Below are 23,293 nucleotides of genomic sequence, written 5' to 3' on the forward strand. Positions count from 1 at the left end.
GCTTTCCCATGTTCTGTGTTGCAGTGAAGCCCTCATAAAGAAAAATGCGATGCAAACGGGACCCGATAACGCTATCGCGTTCAACTTTAAAGGTGAAGCTTAAGCGTCCTCCAATTTTTTACTTTCCACTTCGGTTCATACTCTATTGTGAAGATGCTTGTGTTGCACATTACTTTCTGCATTCATCTCGCTTGCATTGTGGTCTTGTACATGTACCCCCACTGCAAGCTGTAAATTTTCATGGTACATTCTAAGGTGTAAAGAAACTAACTACCAGCAGAACAGGGGCCATACTTTTTAACCAGTCCTATTCCGTTATGTCACTTTAATTGATTGGCTAGGTTGGCACAAGCATATGTGATAAATTCAGTAGAACATCTCCCATCAACGATATTTTAATGTTTCATAGTTCTTAGTCGCATAGATGGGATGGCAATGTAATGTTGAGACTTTGCACTAGACAGTACGTTACACGAAAGTGAAGGTATCCCCAAAAGGGATTGATTGTTCAGGAATACACATCCAAGAAAATATGGCTGACTCTATATACATGACAGTCCGCGGTCCTGGTATGGCTGACTGTTGGGGTTCTTTTGCTTCTTTTGCCAGCATGGGAAGGAGGAACCAACTGTGGCAGAGGCTCAAGCAGTGACCGAAAAGGAGCTTCAGGACAGTGGCAAGTCAAGTGACAAGTACAACCCTGCTCCACAGGTATGCAGCACTGCTTCCTTTTGTGTGCAGCTGCATTTGCGGCTTAAAGTGATGCACTCAAACCTCGTTTTAACCAAACGGGATATAACGAAGTAAATGAAGTTCCCCTTGAAATCCCCATAGAGATCCGTGTATTTAAAACCTCTTTTTCACAAAGTGAAATTGTTCTGCCAGTGGATATAAAAAAAACTAAATTCATCTCCGAAACCAAAAATTACCCGACCGTTGTGCGCCGAATACATCACTTTCTGTGGCGTTCGACACTCATTGGCCGCGGCAGTTTAAAACTCCTGTGTCTCCGTGTCGAATACGTCATCTAGCAACACTGGTCTTTCTTATTGCCGCGCGTAGCTGCGCACAAGCTACAGCTCACTATTGCACTTCTCCACTGACCTCTCTTTCTTGCGCGTGCCTGGCTGCAGGAGCCTTGCAAAAAATTAGTGTATTCGCTTCTGCACAGCGTGCCGCGCAGGCAGGTGCATCTGGACTTCTCCTCCGAGATCTCTGTGGCGCAATCTCGAGGGGTCACGTGCATGCCTGCACGAGTCGCACCATTTAATAAAATGTATGTGCTGTAGTTAACTGCATCGAAGAATTTTAGTAAAATTTTTTCAATTTTATTTACCTTTAAACCAGGGGTCAACCTATATTCTTGTTGTTACAGTATTCCAGCTGGTCAATATTAATCAGAAGCCTTCCACACACTGACACCTCTTATAGCCCGTATAATCAGTAGCATTAGGATATTGTTTGCAATCACTCAATCAGTCTTGTAGTTCGTGTCTGGCATGGTACAGCCTAACTTGCTTTTCCACACGCACAAAAAAACTTTTTTTTTTACTACAATACCTGCTGTAGTGCCTAAAGTTATTTACACTTGTTTCCAGGATTTCTTGCTTCATATGCCCGGGGTCAGCTTGAAGAACTACACATTGCTGATGCGCAAGTTCACAAGTCTCGCAGACATGTTTAAAGCATCGCAAGAAGAGTTGTCATCGGTAATGGGAAACGCGGCCCAAGCCAAGGCCCTTTGGGAGGCCATCCACATCCCCATTGAGCACAACCCACAGAAACCAGTGCCACAGCGGAAGTTCCGAAAGAAGTAGCCCTGGCTTTCCATATAAGTGTGTACATACTGTATATAGGGTGTAAATGAAGTTCCACAATGCATGTTCAAGTGGCCTTAGATACTGTTTATATAAAATTGGCTTTGCTGCTGAGTGTTGAAACACCATTCTGCTGAGTGTGACACAACATGGTGAATGTTCATAATGTGCATGTGTGGAGCCCTTACATTGGCTTAGCTCTGATGGAGTCATCATTGTGGCTCCATACCATCTCCATAATGTGTGTTGCTTGTTTTTTGACATTTACAATGAGCTTAATTACAGTGGGGGGGCCACTGTGGAAGGGAACACTTGATTTGCAGTTAAGACCTTGAAGGGACACTAAGACACTAAATCAGTTTACACTGATAAAGTATTCTTTCAAAACTCTCTTTTCATTAATTTCGCAGTAAGGGGTTGATTAGTATATACTAATGGTACATTCGACTGGTTCCTACTGCACTCCAACTCAGTTTGCATCAATGCGAAACCCTCTTGAGATTTGATCCAAAGAAACCTGGCCCCAGACGAATGATCACCTGCCCTCGGAGCAGCCGGAGGAGCCATGTGATTTGGATTTTGTCAGATCTCAGTTGCACTTACAGCTGGAAGGCGAGAGCGCCTCCGAGCACTCTGAGCTGGAATGCTGTGCTCTGAATGAATGAGACGAATGTGTTCTGAGCATTCGATTTCTATCAGCTGAATGTAAACTGCACTGCAAAAGCGCTCTATAGTTCATAAGTGACCAGTCGAATGTTCCTTTAAGACCGAAATTTAAAATAGAAATCCCAGCACTGGTACATCAGTGTGAGTTCATGGATTCTAAAGCATTTTCTTGTATTAGTCATTCTGGCACATTAAAAGTTCTTGGAACGTGCGAAGTTCAGTCTTTGGTTCCTTTAGAATAGTCCGTATACACTGATAGAAAATTAACGAAGCCTGACCAGACGGCATCAAAATCCATGTCATCATGCTGGTATGGGAACTTTAGAAGTCTCCTCTTGCCAGGGGGTGCCTAGACTTGGTAATGCATGGTTACAATTATCTGGTTTTCCGACTTCATCTTTTTAAGCGGAGCACGTTGCTAGTGCAGCTGTGTGTTATTTAACAGGCTTCTTCAGCAGGGATTCATTTCTTAGCCATGTGAGTAAAAAAATGCCTGTGCAATTTAAGTTCTTGGATATTTGCATAACCAAATCTATACAGTTAACGAGAACTGCTATTGGTAATGTTGTCAATAAGCCCAGACTGCCTTCCTTCTTGCCTCAGTGATGATGTTAAATGTACCTGTAGCAACTGGCTAGCAAGTTCTCTAGGCTCCACTGCAGGAGCACGTCGAAAGTCAGGAAAGTGAGCACTCATTTCTTCGTGCAGCATACTATTTTGCTGCATAGCATTAATGGAACGACTATGTCATGCGTCAGAATTGCCTGCGTGGCATGTGTCGGGTGGGGAAGAGCCACAGCCGACGGTGGATGGGGAGGGACCCCTTTCTGAATCCACCAGTTGTAAACGAAAATACAGGATTAGGAAAGCTCAGAGTTGCAGTGTGCAAATTAAGGTGCGAATTTGCAAAGCGGTTGGTCTTTAAAGATGGCTCGTAACTATAGTTAGTGCCTTGGCTGCTATGTTGCGGTGTTGTGGTTTCAAGCTGATTGACAGAGCTCGCAAGATGGCAAAGGCCACAGGGGCCCTGGACTGAGGGTTCCACCTTCGCCGGGTACCTCCTTTGTGAAAATAAAGTTTTTAATTAATTCTATGCCAAACTGGCACCAGGATGCTGCCCTTATTACATTTAGGCGAGATTGTGAGCAACTTTCTTTTTTATTATTTGGACGGAGAAACTTGCGCCCGAAGCAAGCTTTCACAACCTTCCGTAAATGAAATCCTCGACGTCGTCTGAACACCAGGTGGTAAGGAACAGCCTCTGCATGCCTGTGTATAACTGGAGTCCTCGAGAATGAGGAGCGATGTTTCCATGACCATCGCTTTCTCTGCAAGCGTAGACGCACTTCAGTTAGCAGATAAGACTTGCTGCCTGCCTTGCACGCGGATGCACCACTAAGCATAAAGGACACAATGATCTAAGCACAGCGCCGTAGTCATGGAATTCGCACTATCTGATGGTTACCGTTCAGACTAATGTTGAAAAACGTCTACGATGACAATCACAAGGGCTCCGAAGGTCCACGTAGACAAAAAGAAATAATTAAAATTCGGGATCATGTGTACCAGGACCACATTCTGATTAATGAGGCACGCTATTGTGAGGAACTCCGGGGTAATTTTGACCACCTGGGGTTGTTTAACGTGCACCTAAATCTAGCTACACGAGCATTCTTTTCCATTTCGCCCCCATTGAAATATGCTGTCGCCGCGTCGATATGGAACCTGGAAAACGTGTGTAACTTGGCATGAGTGCGCTTGAGCCACTAACTGAAATCTTTGGAGTTAGTTGTGGTTAGTCACTCACACTGTCTCGGCGTATGATTTCTGATATGACTACGCCACATCAGGACGCTATTACTATCATTGGCGCGCGCTCGCAGATGAATCTGCTTCCCTGAGCAAAAGTAAATGGACTTAGGGATTCCGCAGTAAAGCCTTTTTCTTCTTCACCTATGAATGTAGCTTGAAATGAATGACTGCAGTTTAAACTTGGCGTTGTGAACTTTTCAGTTAGTGCCCTCGTCAATTACAGTTTCTACGTCTGAATTGCAAAGAAATTACGTTTTTTTTTTTTCGATGAGTCTCCAGTGGGGTCTGTATACTGCTCACGTGGTGTACATGGAAGTGATCGATTGCGTACCAGTGTCAAAATAAAGGGGAACCGGGGCCGCTTCCGACCTTTGTTAAGCGTTTCTGATATTTTTTTTATTTCAATTGATTTATTCATACGTTGCCTGGGATGAAGAGACTAAAGGCACATTAACTCTGCCTGACTGAAGTCCTTCGGCCCATACAAAGTTCTGCGCTCGATCTTTCACTGTGTCTGCTCTTGTGTGGTGTCCTGTTTCCCAATTTTATGCATTTAGCAATCAGTCATTAATACATTTCTCAGCATGCAGCAGTGAGTAAGCAAATACTTTTTTCTTATGTTTAAGGTAATAGCAACAATCACAAACGTAATGAAAGAGGGATCAGCGCCGTGTTAGACACTTCAAATATCAAGATATACAAAAAAATATGTATATAATTAAAGTAACATACCACACAGCACACCACCGTTCATCCTCAGCAGAAACACTCACGCGAGCAGTAATGAGCGTTATATTAGACACGAAAGAAAACAGCAAAAAACAGCTGTACCGCATGCCGGTACGCGCGCTTACAATTTCAATGCGCACATCAGTGAGACGAATGGAAAGCAGGCTTCACCGCACAAAGAATCTTATTAGAAAGTAGCCAGCTTTCAGTACCGGCTTGCCGTGAGGTATGTGCTCTGGGAGAGCTCTTGTGGAAGGTTTCTGTTGGTAAATGTCAAATAAAATTGTAAAATCGCTGCCGACCTTCATTTACAAAACAAGCAAGATGTTCCCTGACTAAGTTAAAAGCAGTGACACTAATATTTGCCCTGCCGAAACCGCAAGCCTCAGATTTTTCTGTTGTCGAATTTTCCTACTTAGTTTTCGTTTGCACCTGCGCCACAGAAAATGGTAACAAATTCTGAGATAAGAGGACACAGCACTCATGCTCCACATGGAACGCTTATGAGAACGCTTATATGATGTGGCACGCCGTAGTGGGGGACCCCGGTTTAATTTTGACCACCTGTGGTTCTTTAATGTGCACCCAACGCACGGTACGCGGGCGTTCATAGATTTCGCCCCCACCGAAATGCTGCCGCCGTGGCCAGGATTTGATCCCGCGACCTCGCTTAGCAGCGCAACGCCAAAGCAACTACACCAACACAGCGGGTCAGATTTATCTGTGAACGCCATGAATGCCCTTGCTCGCTTGCACACACTTCTTTTGCAGTACATGGAATATCGGCCTATTGGTGTCACGTCACTGCTCCGAATGTTCGAAACTTGTGCTACCTTGGCATAGCGTGGCATGGTTCGGAGAGGCAACCGGTAAGATTACATCGCAGGCTGTCATAAAGCGCATGAGATTCTTGTAGGTGTTGTCGGAGAAAGCAAAACTATGCTTGTACGCACTAACCGAGGGCCATGGAAACGGCCGCCAGGAACTGCCACTTACCATGACATTTGCTTGGCAGTTTGTTGAAATGCACGCACTATGTGCGCCGAATTGGAGGCTTCGTTAGAATGGGTGTCGATGTAAGGTTAAAGTATTATAGGCTCATATAGGTCATCGACCTTAGCTATTGATTTATTCGGTATGGTTTAGATCAATGCGGAGAACAATATGTCACAAAAGCCTCGCCAGTTGGTCTTTCTCGCTCATTCAATAGCCTATACAATAGCAATAGTCGCTGCCAAGTCTCCAACGGCGTATGGCCCTTTGAAGTCTTTCGAGCAGCTTCAAGGGTCTGCGGGCTACAATGAAAAAAGCTCTTTCTTAGGTTTAGATTTTGGAAAAACGGCACTTAAATGAAGCACAAGGATAAGAAGGACATGCACATTCTTGTGCTGCATCTAAGCACTGGTTCTCTACAATCTGAACTATGCTACCCCAACCGGCCCAAGTTTGTACCTTAATTTCTGAGGAATTTAGTGCAACCAGCACCAGGTACTCGGTGGTCCCCAAGTTGGACAGACAAACTTCAAGTAATTAGGCGTCACCTTGGACGTCAGGGTCTTCTGGAATACAGTTTGCTAAACGGTTATTGTCTGATCTACTCCTAAACTTGACCTTTTCAGCAGACTTGCGGGCGTCAACTGGTGCAATCACACCCTTTTTCCGTGCTAAAGATCCACATGCTGCTTATCACAAACAGAACGTAGTGTCGTTGGCAAAAAAGCCTACATGCTCGGGCTCATCAACACAAATATGAAGACAGCGTTGGCAATGCCACAGCGGATGTAATTGGAGGATGTTCCGGTGAAATGGAAGACTGCGTCAACGCTTCGAGCCTTCCAGAGAACGCTGTATCATTTGATACTGCCCCCGGACAGCCAGTGTGGTCGAATTCTGCTTCAGCAACGGTGCACATGAGGCAGAACTCGTATTTTGATCAATAGTGCGATCGACATCGCACTCATATCGGCTATAGGTCTTTCAGGAGGAAACGGACAGAGTGAAATGCTGAGTAAGGAACAAGCAACACCAGGCGGTAAATCTACTGGACATCTGCTTCTACGACAATACAGGAACTACGTATGCTGATTATACGAGGCAGAAGTAGAGCCAGGGAGTATTCGGCTCATGCCAATCACGAATGATTGGCCAAGAACCGGGTAATTCAAAATAAATTTTAAGAAAGAAGAAATTTAAAAGAATTTTAACAATATTTGAGAATAGGTATGTTAGAATCAGAAGAGACAATTTTATAAAAATGAAGGAATAAATGAAAATATAAAAATAAAACAAATTGAACTCAATTTGGTGAAAATAAAAGTAAACATTAAGGTCCGAATTTAGAGTTTAAATCGCCCTGACCCTATAAAAAATATCTTGGATGTCAGCGCATACTACCCCGTCGCTTTGCTCAAGAGTTTAAGCACCCAAGGATATTAAATTTGGAATAGTCGAATCTAATCCAAGAAGGGGGAGCGGTGTCTCTGAGGTTCCTCTCCCAAGTTAGAAAATCGATGACAAGCAATGGAAAAAAAAAGGGGGAAAAAAACATTGTCTCATTTGTCGCTGACAAAGGACAATTTGTGGAGGGTGCCAGACTAGCTCGGTCTAAGTAAACAATTAGAAAATGTGTTCGACAACGTAGTCTGGGGATGGTGACCAAGTATATCCACGTTTGACAGAGTTTACTGTTCCAAGGATATTGCATAAGCGCTGAAAATCTGCGGAGTTTGTTTGATTTTGTGGCCTCTACTTAAAAGGTAGGACCTTCTTCTTTTCCACCTGTAATGGTACTACACTAATGGCATACCCACTAGGACTAGGAATGGTGCATACCCGCCAACGCCATAGGCACTGGTCGGGCTATCACGGCTACCTCCATAGTAGCCCGACCAGGGTAGCTGTGATAGCCCGACCAGTGGCTATGGCGTTGTGCTGCTGAGCTCGAGGTCGCGGGTTCAATTCCTGGAAGAAGAAGAACGTAAACTTTATTATGAAATCAATCAGATTTGAGTCCGGCGTATTTTTAGTGGGTCTGGGCACCCACCGCAGACGCGGTTCCGAGACCTTGTCTCGAAGCGGTTTCCTCGGCTCGCTGGACGGCCCAGAGTTGTACTGTCAGGTTCGAGCTGAGCAGTGCGGTCTTCCAACGCGAGCGGAGGCTGGCGATGGAAGAGACGGAGGTGTCGGCATTGCCCAAATTGTTTGTTATGTCCTGACATTCCCATAACATGTGATTAAGTGTGGCAACCTCGCCACAGGATGTGCATCTGTTTGTAGTGTACATGTCTGGATACATGGCGTGCATGAGTCTGGGGTTTATGTAAGAATCAGTTTGTAATTCCTGGAGCGACGGCCGCATTTCGGTGGGGGCTAAATGCAAAAATGCTCGCGTACTTGGGTTTAGGTGCAAGTTAAAGAACCTCAGGTGGTCAAAATTAATCCGGAGTTCTTTACTACGGCGTGCCTCATAATCATATCGTGCTTTTGGCACGCAAGACACAAGAAAATAATTAGCTTTTAGAACTTGTAATTCTTGCTCTCGAGAAGGTGCCAGCGAATTTGGTTGTTGCCCCCACAGCAGATGATTTAACATTATGTCTCAACAACACCATTAAATAAATAAATTAAATGGGAAAGATTCGGTTAGTCACATGTATCACTCACTGAAATCAAGCCTCTACACTGAAAATAACAGCACATCGGCTGATGTCAAGAAGCTCAAGAGGACGTCCTGAACTGCGATTTGCCTATCGGTGTTTCCGCGCGATGAAATGATCTCGTGGACATTCTACAATCGGCGTCTCTTGGCTACTTAGGTGAGGACGTGTCTGTACGAGAGTTAAATTCTGTAGCCGTGTTCTTGCCGTTTTTTCATTTTACAACAACTATTTCTGGCTCTTCCAGTCAACTCGAAATGACGTTGGCAATCGTCGTCGATTTTGCCGAACGCTTGTCCCAGCTACGTCCACGCCCGCCGAGGTTGGTGCGCAGGTCCAGTGACGTCACAATATTCAAGCAGAATAGCGACAAGGTTATTATAATAACATCCGAGGTTGGCTGCGAAATACACAAGGATACTTGAGAATCCGATAAAGAGCAGCAGCTACCTCTGCCATCACCGCACCGCGGATTGGTACATGACAGCAGGAGTATTTTGAAACCGCGTTCGTTGCCGTCGTTGTCTTCTCTATAGTGAGGCACACCCACAAACTGCGTGGTCTGTTCTTCAAGCCAATTGCGCCAACACACAGCGCGTTGCAACGTTCCTCAGATAAGTTGAAGACACGCCGCGGTTGCTCAGTCGCTATGACGTTGCGCCGCTGAGCGCGAGGTCGCGGCTTCGTTCCCGGCCGCGGCGGCCGCATGATGATGATGATGATGAACCTCTGTCATGGCTCGTAATGTTGTTGTTGTTGCCTCAAAACATGGCTCGTACCCACGAGGGGGATTGGCCACACTGGATAAAATAAAACATACACCTAACAACGAACAAAAGGGTAAATGTGAACAATCAAAATTACGATTTTGGCAACTCCTTAACACAGATTTTGAGACGTCCTATACATAAACTAACTAAATAAAAAAATTAGGGGAAAATTGTAATCTGATGAGTATACGGAATGCAAAAAAAAAAAAAAAAAAAGCGCTTGTGCAGCGTGCATTGCGTAATCCCCCCGGGTATACAAAGTTAATCCGGAGCGCCGTCCCAGTACGGCGTCCATCGTAATCCAGTGTGCCAGTTTCCGGACGTCAAACCCCTCAATTTAATTTACGCTACTTTGATGAAAGTTTGAGGACCACGTTCGCAAAGAACAAAGGGCAATAAAACGAAACCTTCTTCTTCCTTTTTCTTCACACAAGTGACCATGATGGTCGCAACCAGAAACGGCCGTGGATGCAAGCAGTAAGATACGTACGCGATAGCGAGGCACCTTGGCAGGCAGTTTAAGGCGGAGTTTGAAATGTACTCGGTTAACGTCTGCCCGTTTGTGCGATCTTAGGAAGTACAGTTGTTCTTCGTCTTCTTTTTTTTCGTAGCTTCACGCCTAGAGCAGTGTCAGCTCCATCGTGGGAGCTCGCGAGCTCCACCACGAGCACAGCTCGTGCCGAGCCACGGTTCGCCTCCGTCGACGAGGCACGGTCGACCGTTCCAGAGCAGCCTCCAGGGAACCGCCCCGCGCCCAGGAGCCTCGCCTTGTGAGTGGCCCGTCTCATTTCTACGTTGTTTCTCTCCACATAGCATTCAGCTACATGCCCACGACGAGCCCGGCAGGCGACCTTTTAGCAGTTTTAGCTCCCAATTCATCCGGTCGAATCGGCGTACCAAGATCGAAGCAATTAGTTGACGTGGCGGTCCATTTCGGCGCCGCTGCCGATTGACTGGACCTGTATACCAGCGAGAAGGAATACTGACTGGGGTCGCATGCTTCTTCCTCCTTGCTGGTACCTCAGCCCAGCCAATCAGCACTTTAGCTGAAATGGACTTGTCCAATAGGTGGGCACTTGCAGAAATTCCTCCCATGTGGTCTCTGCTATCGATGATACAGAATTCTGGCATCCAGAATCAAGATTCAAAGAAATCTTTCAATATGCGAGGTGCATTCGCCGCAGTCCAGGGCTTTCGGTATCGCCTTGTTCGTGGCCCCTCGCGTTTGCTGCTACGATAGGTCACCCCTACTGTCCTTGCTTAGGAACAGCTTTACGAATCGGAGTGCAGAGCTCGTACTCGTAAAGTTGTATCCCAAGTGAGATATATTTGCAATTGGCCGTTCCCTTGACTACCATCTCGTTGGCTGCCGCGGTCACTTGCCATCACTTGCCGGCGACCTTCGTTGTTCGAGCACTAACTGCGCCTAAGAGAGTTTCACGAGAACTTATTATTGTTCTAGTTGGTATACCTGCTTTGAGACATTACGGCTGCTTAAAGAACGCACACACAAAAAACGGCAACACGGGCCGCCATGCCACCGGGATTGCTCTTGCCTGTGGTTTGTGTACGTCCTTGTATGGCGGCAATTATCTCTCAGAGCTTACAAGAGCATCGAGAAACAGACTCCGAATGCTCTGTAGACTGCTTGTCAGTGTCCAAATAGTGTGAAAGCTCTTCAGGCAATTGAATTAGTCTTGTATTTCGCTGTACTTCTCTCCTAGCATTGTACTCTTCAAGGCAACAACAGTTGCCATGTTGTTGCTCAGGCGAAGGCAAATCCCTTTGTCGAAACGTTGGCTTCTGGCTGAAGGTCTTATCGCTTTGTATCCATCCTGTGACCCCTTTGTCCCGTTTTATTGACGCTATACTATGATGAAACCGTAAAGCACGGCACGCATCTATTCCGGCTTTCGCGCCGCAAGAGCGCGAGAGGAAACCCGCGTTATCATAATGATCGTCATCGTCATCATCATTACGGTACACTTCACCATCGTCGTCTTCCACTTGGGAACCAAGAGCGTGCCACGCGGGCTCGCGCCGCGAGCCACCGGCCAGCATGCCCCCGTGACCCGCGCGGCCTCGTGCTATTCGTCAGCCGCGCCGATCAGTCCGAACACTGCCGTTGGAGCGGTCGGTCGCGTTCGGGGATGCCTGCGACCCTATAGCTTGGGCCCAGCTGTCCTTCGGGAAGCTGGTTGCTTAGGCTTCCTAGGGTTCCTCATCCATTCGGGTGAGCCTGCTTTGGCGTCCTGCGCCTTCTTATGCCTTACGTTTTCCAGCGTTCGATCTGCGACTGCATCGCCGCTAGCGTGGACCTCGCCGTCAGTTAGGCGTAGCGCGTGCGTTCGAACGCTCAACCCCCAAGCCTAACCGGCTTTCTAGCTAGGCACTTGCCTTTTTGCAGCCTGCCCGCTACAACGGTTTTTGCCATCGGTATTCGGCTACGATATTTAGCTTTTGCCATCGCTACAGCATCTAGCGGGTAATTTTAGTTTGCAATTTTCCTGCTCGGTCAATTTTAGTTAGCAATTTTCTTGATCGTATGCGGCCGTGCGGCTAGGCTGGTCCCTAGGTAGCCAATGCCTTTTGCGGCCTGCCCTCTACAACGGTTTTTGCCATCGGTATTCGGCTACGATATTTAGCTTTTGTCATCGCTACAGCATCTAGTGGGCAATTTTAGTTTGCAATTTTCCTGCTCGGTCAATTTCAGTTCGCAACTTTCCTGCTCGTATGCGGCCGTACGGCTAGGCTGCTCCCTAGGTAGCCAATGCGTTTTGCTTTCGCGATATAGGGCCGGCATCCTTTTTTCCTTTTGCGAGAACGTACTAATTTATTTGCTGTGGCTGTTCGTCTTTACCACCAGTGGCCGCATTGTCTGGTCGCATGAGATTGCTTCTAGGTGAAGGTAGCGAGTTGTACCAGATGGTTTACTGTTCAAGCCCTCTTTTTATTTCCCCTTAAAGTATTTATTCTTCCTTTCAGGCCCAACAGTTTTTCAGTATTTCTATTGGCTCACTTGCTCCTGTTTCTTTTGCGCGCAGCCGCCGCTGAGGCGATCCCTCTCATCGCCGCGGCAGCCACCCACCCGCCGACATGCCCGAGGAGGAGGACGATGACGCGAAGAAGGGAAAGGGTGCCAAGAAGGGAGGCTCCAAGGGCAAGAAGGGCGGAAAGAAGGGTGGCTCCAAGGACAAAAAAGGAGGCAAGAAAGGCGGCTCCAAGGACAAGAAAGGAGGAAAGAAAGGCGGCAAGTCTCCCAAGGGCGGCAAGAAAGGCAAGTCGCCCAAGAAAGATTCCGAGGGAGATGCCTCCGCGACCGAAGAGGGCGGAGGATCCGGAGGAGGATCCGAGGCTGGATCTTCGCCCAAGGCTTCTCCGGCCGCCGCACCCGCCGCTGCCGCCGCCCCGGCAGCAGCTCCCGCAGCGGCCCCAGCAGCCGGAGCTGCACCGGCTGCGGGAGCTGCTCCGGCTGCCGCTGGGGCTGCCGGTGCGGCTCCTGGTGCGCCAGGCGCCGTGCAGCCGATGAAGATGGGCGGCTACTACAGCGAGGCGCAGTCCATGTACGACGACGGCTACGACGACGACTTCTACGTCGACATCACCTGCTACCCGCCGCGGAGCAGGGGGAGGAGGAGGCGGAGGCCAGCCCCAGCCTGGCGGATTCGGCGGATACGACGACCCCTACGGCTACGGCCGCTGGCCCCCGCCGAGGCCCATGCAGATGCCCATGGGCATGGGCATGTGGGGAGGCGGCGGCGGCGGAGGCGGCGGCTTGCCCTCCATGCAGACCCGGGACTTGAGTCAGCAGATGGGCCCGCAGACCACCACCCTGCCTCCCGGGTCGCCGCCGATGGCCTTCAAGACTCCGTCGACTACTGTGGTCGTCAACATGAGCGGCGAGAGGATCAACCGCAGTGGGTCCCGGCCCATGTCGCCAGTGCCCGCCGGAGGCGGCATGATGAGCATGCAAGGAATGCAAGGCATGGGCGGCATGGGAGGAGGCATGGGCGGCATGGGTATGGGCGGCATGGGCGGCATGGGGGGAATGGGTATGGGTGGCATGGGCGGCATGGGCACCATGAGCATGGCCAACATGCCGGGCCCTCCCGCGGTACCCGGCAACAAGTCGCCCATCGTCATGTCGCAGCCGCTGACCGGGACCGGACTGACGCCCCAGATGCAGCAACTGCTGCTGCGAGGAATGCCCGGATACACGGCCACCGTTGTCCTCATCCTGGTACCGAACCCTTGAAGAAAGGAACCCGGGTGGCTCGAGTCATTGCACGAGCAATAAATTTTGTCCGCTCAGCCATGAGTTTCCTCGTTTCTTCTTGCATCACGCCTAAAAATCGCGCTTCGAGTGCTGTTCGAGAAAATGACTCTTATGAATCGGTTTCTGCAGTGCAGTTTGATGTAGGTGTTCGCGCTATTTGCAGGAGATGTAACGTTACCGGTTAAACTGCCTTTTCACCCGCTTACAACAGCGAGCATGTGAAGCCTGTGTGCTTGCACGTTACAGAAACCCAGGTGGTCAAAAATAATCCGGAGCTCTCCGGATCCGGCGTGCATCATTATCGGGGTAAAAGGGGTAACACAAAGCTTCGAGTTTATCTCCACTGAAACGTTTGCAATATACTGCCAGATAAAAATTCCCGCGTACGCCCTTGTTTGTGTGTGAACGGTGTAAACAAAGTGGCAACACAAAGAAGCTTCTTTTTCAGTTATTCTCTATACCGAAACATTTATTTCGGTTACTGTCTACTGCCAGATTATTGGCCTATCCTTCGTTCACGTGTATACGTCTCTGCCGTAAGTTGGAAGCTGCAGCAGTAACGGTACTCCGCGCACCCTAACAACCATAGAGACATAACTGTAATATAACTACGTATATTAACTATATGCTAACAACACTATTGCAGAGCTCCCTCGTTGTCTCAATATTACAGTAAAATTATGCGAGCAAAGCATGCAATTCTTTTTTTTTCTCGCGCACGAAGTTGCAGAGGGCTTCACAAACGTTCCTGTGGCTATAACCTTTAGACACCAAACTTGGGTGGATAGGCATGTGCCGATGTTCAATGAACCTTTTTGGCGCCAAACTGGGTCATTGGGGATGTGCCACTGGGGGTATGTTTAACTCTTCTATGAGAAAAAGAAATTATCCTAAGCAGGACGGAATCGAACCCGCATCACACGTATTGAGGCCAATCTTGTCCGGATATATATTCACACAAGCGCCACGCGCGGAATTCGCGGCGCCGGCGCTAGATGGCGCAGCATGTACCGAGGAAAGCGCGAGAGGAACTTGCTCAATACACGCATGCCTCACGTATAACGCGTCCTTGCGCCGACAATGCGCTGTGTCACTACATTGCTTCAATGCCAGTCGCATTAACGACGACATTTATCGTGACATTTGTACTGCGGAATTTTTCGGTAGGGTAATGCTAGTAATACCAGCAATGGAAGCGCTGGAAAATAAAGACCATATACGCCTATTTGGTTTTCGAGAGAGAGAGAGAGAGAGAGTTGGCGCAAGGAATATGTAGAAAAAGATCTGCAAAAGGACATCAAATTAACGCAAACAGCCCTGTTTAGGTCATATACATTCAACACACGAGTAACAGCAGAGCACCAGAACCATGGCTCCAACTGCATCGAGAGACAGTTATAGGCCGAGAGCGTGCCCCAAAGGGATGACGACGACGAAGTGAACGGAGCCTCGAAAACGTGGCGCGCGTGCACCGGGGCGCACCCAAATTGGAACAAGATTCGCAGGGGTCGGACGGCGGATCCAGCGCTCCGTTCCACCGACGCGATCCAGGCAGCGAACCCGACGCGGTAGTCGAGAAGCAGGCCCCGCCCTCTCCTCCGAGACCGCTACCGGGCGTCCTGCCGCTGGATACCCGCGCAAGCCCACGAAAAAGATCGCGGGAGCGGCTAGGTGAACCGTAGTAACCGAGGCGCAAGATTATCCCAGGCCCGACCATGCAGAGCCAGATGGGCGCCCAGCAGGGCGGAGCGCCTTCGGGATCGCCGCCACCCACCTCCGGAAGCGTGTCGTTCGGCCGCACCCCTTCCACCACCGTCATCCTGAACCTGAGCCGGGAGAAGTTGAACCGGGGCGGGGCCCGGCCCATCTTCCCGTCGGTCAGCGCGCTGCCGGCGCTGCAGAACATGCAACGCATGCAGCAGCAGGGCATGCTCGGCATGGGACAGCAGCAGCCGAACCTAGGCCAGCTGCTTCAGCAGTCCGGAGGTCTCGGCGGACAGCAGGGCTCTCTGGGCGGCATGCTTTCGGGAATGCAGGTAACGTTCAATCATACGATGGTTCTGAGTTGATCCAGTTGGTTCGCACTTTTCCGCAATTCAGCCGATCCATTTTTTTTACAGCGAAGCTGTATACCCCCCCCCCCCCCCCCCCCCCCCGCCCCCCGATGCATTTCTCGTGTCCGTGGGCAAAAAATTTGGAGGACGCTCAAGCTTCGCCTTCAAGAGTGGGACGCGATAGCATTCAAAGATCCCTGAATGCTTCTCAGTCTTCCCGGCAACTGCAGCTTTCTGTTTTCTCCACCTTCGCCTCTGCGCGCCGCTACCGTTTTACGCTGTCGAGGAGACGAGCGCCATCTGGAGGGTCTTTCTGCAAGTAACTTACCCGGGCGCGCCGCTGTATGAATGGTAGAAATGCTGGAAAAGGTGTTTCTGTTTAAGTTTCCTCGTAACAGAATTGTTTTCTGGTATATTCAAATTACAATCCGACGCTATCACGTCTGTAGGTTGTGGTTAATTCGTACTTTTCGATTTTTCTGACGGATTTTACTTTGGGAGCTTCAATGAGCTCACTGAGAACTTCAATGAGCCATGCGGAGGGCCAGCGTAGTCGGGTTGATTCGAGATTTTATCCGCCGCGGACGCCGGCGCGCACGCCGACGCCGAGGCCGAATTTTTAGCGACACGGGGCCCTTAACGCCGAAAACGCGGCCACACGACGAAGGTACAATGCATTCAAACGCTTCAAGTGTGCAAATTCGAAACTTAAGAAGTTTCTCGATGCAGAATTAGGATTTAGTTGCTCCGTTTGCGATCGACTGTGGTTCCAGGATAAGTGCATTTCGCGTGTCTCTGGTCCACTCTTTGTAGGTGCACGAAGTAGCGGCGTTAGCCAAGTCGCGGGCCGTTGAAACTTCTTTGGCTGATAATTAGGTAAAGTGCACGTGAATGTCGCCATGTGAATAATTTCAAGCCACGTCGCAATGGGTAATCGCTCTAGGTGTCGTTTACAGCTTCGCCGTCCAACCACCTTCACAGCGTGGATTGCTGCCCAATGATTTTTGTGGTATAGGTCCGCCATGTGCGGTGGTATTTAATGCTTTGCATCCAAAGAAACTGTCCGCCGAGTTCCAGAAAACTGCTAGGTCGACCTCCCATTTGCGTACGAAGCCAGCAGTCGCAATAGTCACGGAAAGGTCAGAGGAGATGAGCTTTTAATTATGCTCGTCCAGTAATTACCACCCGCCCGTCGCGGTGGCTACGTGGCCATGCGTTCTGCCGCTGAATTACATTTTAAACCACGTAACAAACCAGCTGGGATCCAATGTTTTGACAAGGATTTGGCTTCGTCTTGGCGAAGGCTAGTCCTCTTGTCAAAGCATTAGTTCCAGGCTGAGGCTTTTCTTGACCCGCTACTGTTGATCAATTCATCTCCAACTCCTTGAGAACCCCTTTCATTGCCTTATTCGAACTTTTAAGCCAATGAATTTGTTTATTCTAACAACAAAAATAAAGTTTTCACGAACAGTGACGTGAAATAAAGAAGAAAAGAAAAACCGACGAAGCTGCACTGCCCATCGCCTTTACCTCTTTGTGGTACGGGCGTGTCCTCTTTTAACCTGCCTTATCCGAGCATACTTTCTAACAACACTATCCGGGAAGCACCGGGTCAGGTCCTACGATGGTGGTGGCCCTGTGGTTTTGCGATGTGTAGTGTTAAGAGAACGGAGCTGTTGGGCCAATGAGCATATTTCATACGCTTGAGAAGTGGGTGATTGGTTCACAGTACGGTGCAATAGTGCGTCGTTCATCTCATGTCCTGATTTCTTTTTTTGCCATGACAGGGATCGCTGGGCGGCCTCCAGGGTCTTCAAGGGCTCCAGCAACCCATGAGCGGCATGCAACAGAGCGCACCTAGCCTCATGGGACAAGCCACGATAGGAATGCCTCCCGGGAACATGTCCTTCGGCCTTAATCTCGGCATGGGATTGCAACAGCCGCAGCAGCAACAGCAGCAGCAGCAGCAACAGCAGCAGTACAGCAACCTTCTGGCGCAGCAACAGGCAGCCGCCAACCTGCTGGGCGGTCAGCGGTCCAACATGCTGGGCGGTCAGCAGTCCAACATGCTCGGCCAGCAGTCGAACTTGCTCGGTCAGCAGTCCAGCTTGCTGGCCGCTCTGCAGAATCAGCAGCAGAGCCGCATGCTGGCACAGCAGGGCTCGGGCCAGCTGCTGGGCATGGGTCAGCCGGGCGGTTCCAACCAGATGGGCATGATGAACACGCTGACCGGATCGGTGTCGTCCAATCCGCAGATAGGAATGCTCAGCGCCAACCTCATGTCCAGCAGCCCTCAAGTTTCGCAGCAAAAGTCACGTGAGTGCACCGCATGTCCTTGTTGCGCGAGATTATAAACCGATAACGGGGCCCGGAAGCTTGTATGTGCGTTGGCGTTGATTAGGTGTAAGAGAAGGAAATGAGCCTGGAGGAAGGAAATAATTTCGAGAGATCATTGCGGCAACGTTAATGGAAGCCAAACGTAAGGGTCCAACACGCGATCACGCCAGAGTGCCCGGTAGGTTTTTTTTTTTTTTAATGTTCCCGCCATGCACAAAGAGATCCGACACGGCAGCGGAATAAGTGCGCATCGATGAAGAACTGCCAGGAACTAATCATTCCCTGACAATACGCAGACTCTCGGAGGTTACGTGTTGGGCCGATACTGCGAGGGAAACAGCGAAGGGAAGGGCTTCATGAGAGGGTTGGTTTGCAATGGCTGACTGCGTGACGTAATGCTCTATGATATAGTTCATTTCCTTTCAGCAAGCGTCTGATTGGCCGGAGGTATAAAAAGTAAATTGCGATGCGCCGCAGCGGCGAGTTTTGTAACCCGCAATACCATTCGACTTGTTGCGACTCTGCCCACACAGAGCGCTGGTGTGAACTAATATAGTTAGTTTCACTTAGCTAAATATGCAGTTACGTTTGGCTACTAGTTTGCACACTTGGCTTCAGTCAGAAGAAGGAAACATAATGGGTCAAATCTAGAAGAGCTTTCCCAAAAATGAAGTAAAAGTTTTAGCTACATGGTTCATATTGAACTGGTAACGTGCTGCTGACCACAAAAGAAAGACGGAGACAGGGCTGATCGCAGAAAGGACAGAGCGCCCTGCCCTCTCTTTCCTTATTTTTTTGGTTGCGGCTTGCACACCTGTCTTCAATCGCATCGCAGATTCGTAGAAGTACTCGGAAAGGTGGAACGTGCCTACGTTTGTCAAGCTACGCTGGGCAGCGACGTATGATTATTACCAACGGAGAAGCGAGATTTCATTAATGGAATTCGCGAAATTCAGTCCCGCTGCACAAATTCAGGAAGCAATTAAGTCAAGTCATCCTGGTAGTCATCTGTATTGCGTGAGTGAGGAAGCATCGCAAAACTTATTTCCCTATCAAACAAGAAGCGCGACTTAATAAAATAATTACTACTTAACCTTACTTATTACTCAACCTTCATGCCACCGGCAGTAACCCGTGACAGTAAAAACTCAGTACAAATAATGAAACGCCGAAACACCAAGCAATCACACTTTTTTGTTCGCTCGTTTTCATAGTGACTCCATTGACAATTGACCGCCAACGAATTCAACCGTGTAATAGACTCGTACGTGAAAACTCGCTATTGATGCTCTCCCCGTTGCTATAGGGGCAATTTTGTATAGTCTTGACCTAAAGAACGTATTTGGAAAGGAAATGGCTCAGACTACGACCCCCCTGCAGGTTCATTCCGCCCTCACTTTGTGTATCGAAAAAGCAAGGCGCGTGTGCTTGAGGCGTTCCTTTGCAGAGAAACATCTTTTACTTAACCTACAGTCATGTCAAGATGGAGGTTGGTTGTAGAGGGTGTTTCGAGTGGTAAGACGTGCACCAGTGGCACAGAGATATACCTAGCGAGTAAGCTTGTCTGGCTGCATTGTCATGGGCCTTTGTCGCGCGCAGGAACCGGTGCAGTTGGTTCACACTAGTAGCTGCAGCTGTGCTGCGCATTTCCGAGGATGCGCATAAACTGCATCTTTCCCATTATGCGATAACGGCGCTAGGGGACGGGACGAAGGCGATGCAACACGCCGCTGGACTATGGACTGAAGTCTTTTTTGCCTTTATCCCCTTCAGTCACGAATTACATCGACTGTCGATACATGTGTGAGACACACATAATTTTATGCCAGGGTGCTTGATGCTATTCCAATGAAAGCAAATCAAGGGGGCAGGATGACTCGTTGCGCATTTTATTATGAGTCATCAAATTAGAGTAATTAAATGTCTGAATATCGTAAAGTCAGTCATGCTATAGGTTTCTTCGTAAAAAGGATTGAACCACCCGCTCGAATTACATGCACAAGCTATTTGCTGGCGGCAAGCATTTCAAGATTAAAAAAAAGAAAAGAAAAAAAAATCGAAGTTGCTACCCACGTGCCCCACGTCAAACGTCACGTAAAACACAGTAGCGCCTACACCAAAGCGGTACTCTGTAATGACACGTATCACTCGGAAGTAAAATGAAGGTAATTTAGGTTAGCAGGATGTTCAGTTTACCCTAAGCTTAATGTTTCTGCTCTATTCCTTGCTACCACTGCACAAAAAAGGGGTTAAGGGTGTTACATAGGCTAGAAATGTACGCTAACACATCGCCAGCAAAGGCGCCGGTTGGTGCCCAGGTGACAACCGGGAGGAAAACGGCGCTCAGGACGAGACAAAGGCTGGTAACGCACGCAAAACACCGCGTCTGTATTCCTAATTGTTTCGACCGTATCATGTCCTTGGTAGATCTTATTTTTTAAAAGGTGTTCGATGTGCCGTTACGCCAGTTATTTACATATTTGTTTGGAAAGTATTCAGTCTACCATTAAGTGCTCATTACTTATCGTGCGACAGAGTTTGACAGCTTATATAGTTACGCAGACAGGCGACATTCGTGTAAGCTTAACCCTTTGTGGCACTGCGTCTGCAACTACACGCGCAAAGTTGAAAAAGAAACTAGTACTACATATATAGTTAGCAAACGTAATGACGTTTAATGTGTCTTTTAGTACTTCTTAGGGCACTGTTGTTCGTCCTCGTTCTCGTTGGACCTGTTGTTCAGAATTAGTTATTATCCATCGAATTCTGTTTTAAACAAACGATTGAAAGGTAGACGTTTGAAGTGCTCTCACTCGGGGCCAGTATCGGGCCCGTTAGTGAATTCTCTCGTTTTTTTTTTTGTTTGACAGTAAAGCTTGTTTGTCCGTAAACGTACCACTGTTTAAAAATTACACGTTTACCGGAGCTATGGATTCGATGGCAGTGGCACCGCTTTACAGAAAACAAGAAAACTAAATTCTGGTGATTTATGTGCCAAAACCATATGATGTGTGACTATATGAGGCCCGCCGTGATGGAGGACTCCGGAATAATTTCGATCACTTACGTTTCTTTAACGTACACCCAATGCACGGTACACGGGCGTTTCTGCATTAAACCCCCATCGAAATCCGGCCGCCACGGCCGGGATTCGATCCCGCGCCCTCGGGCTTTGCAGCACATCGCCGTAGCCACTACGCCGTCAACGACTCAACGCTTTACAGCGTCAGTTAAGCAGCATGCGATGGGTCGCTGAAGTATTGGCTTTGTGTGCTCTCTGGTTAAATCTTGCGCAACAAGATGCCGCTACCGGCGTTACTGCTGCCGTCCACCTCTCCGGAGCCCCCGTTTTCCGCACATGGTAAGGTTTACGCACAAGCTGAAACTATCCAGTAAGTATTTATGAGGTGAACTTAACTGGGCTGGATGTTCATAGAAAGAGAGGTTCATAGAAGGATGGAGGCTTGAAGTGATCAACAGTGGTAGAACAAAGAATGTCGCTGAAGCCAACGTTTCGGCAAGGTTGGATTTAAGGACATTGCTTGTTCTACTACCTGCTAATCACTGGGTGTTTCCAAGTATTCTGCATGTTATATCGCAGCGATATAACATGCAGAATACTATAACATGCACAGGAGGGAGATTCTCCCTCCTGTGCCTATGTTCAGGGTCCACGCTTACATTTGCGCAGACAATAAATAAGACTCGTCCCAAAACCCGAAGTCTTAGCTTGTGTTAGGTACCTGATAAGTTTCTACAATTTTGAACAGATATTTGAAGCGCCCCGGCACACACGCACAACAGGTTACAGAAAAGCAGACAGGAAAGCGGTTCACTCGGAAATGAACCTTTTTTTTATTGAACATAAATACTTTATGAGCAGTTAACGCGATCTCTTGCGCACGCGCAGTAGAGCACAGAAAAAGAAAAGTCTTATAACTATCTATATAGCCCTTGCGTTCAATAATAATAATAAAAAATAACTTGTAAGTGGAAGGTTGTTTGGTCTGCTTTTCTGTAACCTTTTTTGTGTGTCGGTGCCCTTCAAGACCTGTTCAATATGAATATTACCCAACTAGGCCGACTCGCCACCTTGTTAGCTAACCAAGCTCACCGTTTTCCCCTTCGATTCTGCACGCAGAGAGCGCCTTCAACGCGCTGATGCCGGCGTCGCGTGCGTCGAAGCCCATGCTGCAGGCCATGGAGACACTTCAGGGTGGGACGCCGGGCGTCCAGGGCATCTCGGGCCCGCCCGCGCTGGTCGGCACGCCGGCGCCCATCGTCATGTCGCAACCAATCACCAGTGCCGGGCTGGCCCCGCAGATGCAGCACCTGCTGCTCAAGGGCCTGCCCGGTTACACTTCCACGCTGGTCCTCATCCTGGTGCCCCAAGATTAGTGAAGCGATCCGCCGTCCGCCGCGCGCCTCCCCAAACGTCCTGCCGACCAGCGGAAAATAAATTCTCGCACGAAGTCCGCCACTGTACTGTCTTAAGCTACGTCGAGTGAACCCGACAGGAGCGGATCGAGTCGGCCTCGGGCCACCCGACTCGACATAGCTGTTACACGAACATCGTATACTGAAGTGTCGAGATTGTTGCAACAGTCTGTGTAGAGGTCAAATGCAAGACAACGCGTCTGGTTGGTCACGTATAGCCGCGAACCACCGACCCTATCAGTCCGCGTTTTATCATCATCATCATCATCATCATCATCATCATCATCATCATCATCATCATCATCATCATCATCATCATCATCATCATCATCATCATCATAATCATAATCTTTTTATGTCCACTGCAGGACGAAGGCCTCTCCCTTCGATGTCCAATTAACCCCGTCTTGCACGTCCGCGTTTACAGTCCGCGTTTACATGCGCGTAATTCGGTCGGGCTGGGCCGACCGATACATTGACCCTTCGGGCTGTCTGAGCCCGACTCGACGCTTGCTCAGCGCGACCACGTACGCGACAGACAAATCTTAGTCCGACAAGCGGGCTCGAGCGGATTTTCGTCGGGTTACCTGTGAACACCCTGCATGCGTGTGCTGTCTGTAGCCAGTAAAGCGCCGAATTTAGCCAGTGCTGGCAACTATCGTACTCTAAAGTAGAGTACGTTAGCCCCGACTGGGCCCAAAGTCGTTTGAAGTGCTAAGGAGACCACTGCACCAGCGGC

General features: G+C 48.8%; 3 protein-coding genes across 3 annotated transcripts in view; all 3 read left to right on the top strand.

The window, feature by feature from the left end:
* The window catches only part of LOC119433360 (DNA repair endonuclease XPF-like), a 29,326-nt gene extending 25,326 nt beyond the window's left edge, over window positions 1-4,000 (top strand). The window contains exons 20-21 of the mRNA XM_037700520.2: window positions 610-711; window positions 1,599-4,000. Of these exons, the coding sequence (XP_037556448.1) occupies window positions 610-711; window positions 1,599-1,817 (321 nt within the window). The 3' untranslated portion in view covers window positions 1,818-4,000. The remainder of the gene's footprint in view (window positions 1-609; window positions 712-1,598) is intronic.
* Window positions 4,001-11,524: 7,524 nt separating this feature from the next.
* On the top strand, window positions 11,525-13,758 carry LOC119432346 (translation initiation factor IF-2-like). The gene is given in 3 exon segments (XM_049658435.1): window positions 11,525-11,683; window positions 12,495-13,074; window positions 13,076-13,758. Coding segments are annotated over 2 exon segments (1,158 nt in total). The 5' UTR covers window positions 11,525-11,683; window positions 12,495-12,546; the 3' UTR covers window positions 13,706-13,758.
* A 1,416-nt stretch (window positions 13,759-15,174) lies between these two features.
* On the top strand, window positions 15,175-22,591 carry LOC125939605 (neurogenic protein mastermind-like). Its single transcript, XM_049658438.1, has 3 exons — window positions 15,175-15,762; window positions 17,568-18,096; window positions 22,259-22,591. The coding sequence occupies exons 1-3, from the start codon at window positions 15,442-15,444 to the stop codon at window positions 22,513-22,515; spliced, it is 1,107 nt and encodes a 368-aa protein (XP_049514395.1). The 5' UTR covers window positions 15,175-15,441; the 3' UTR covers window positions 22,516-22,591.
* Window positions 22,592-23,293: the final 702 nt, after the last annotated feature.

This window comes from Dermacentor silvarum, chromosome 11 (genome assembly GCF_013339745.2).
Source record: "Dermacentor silvarum isolate Dsil-2018 chromosome 11, BIME_Dsil_1.4, whole genome shotgun sequence".
NCBI lineage: Eukaryota > Metazoa > Arthropoda > Arachnida > Ixodida > Ixodidae > Dermacentor > Dermacentor silvarum.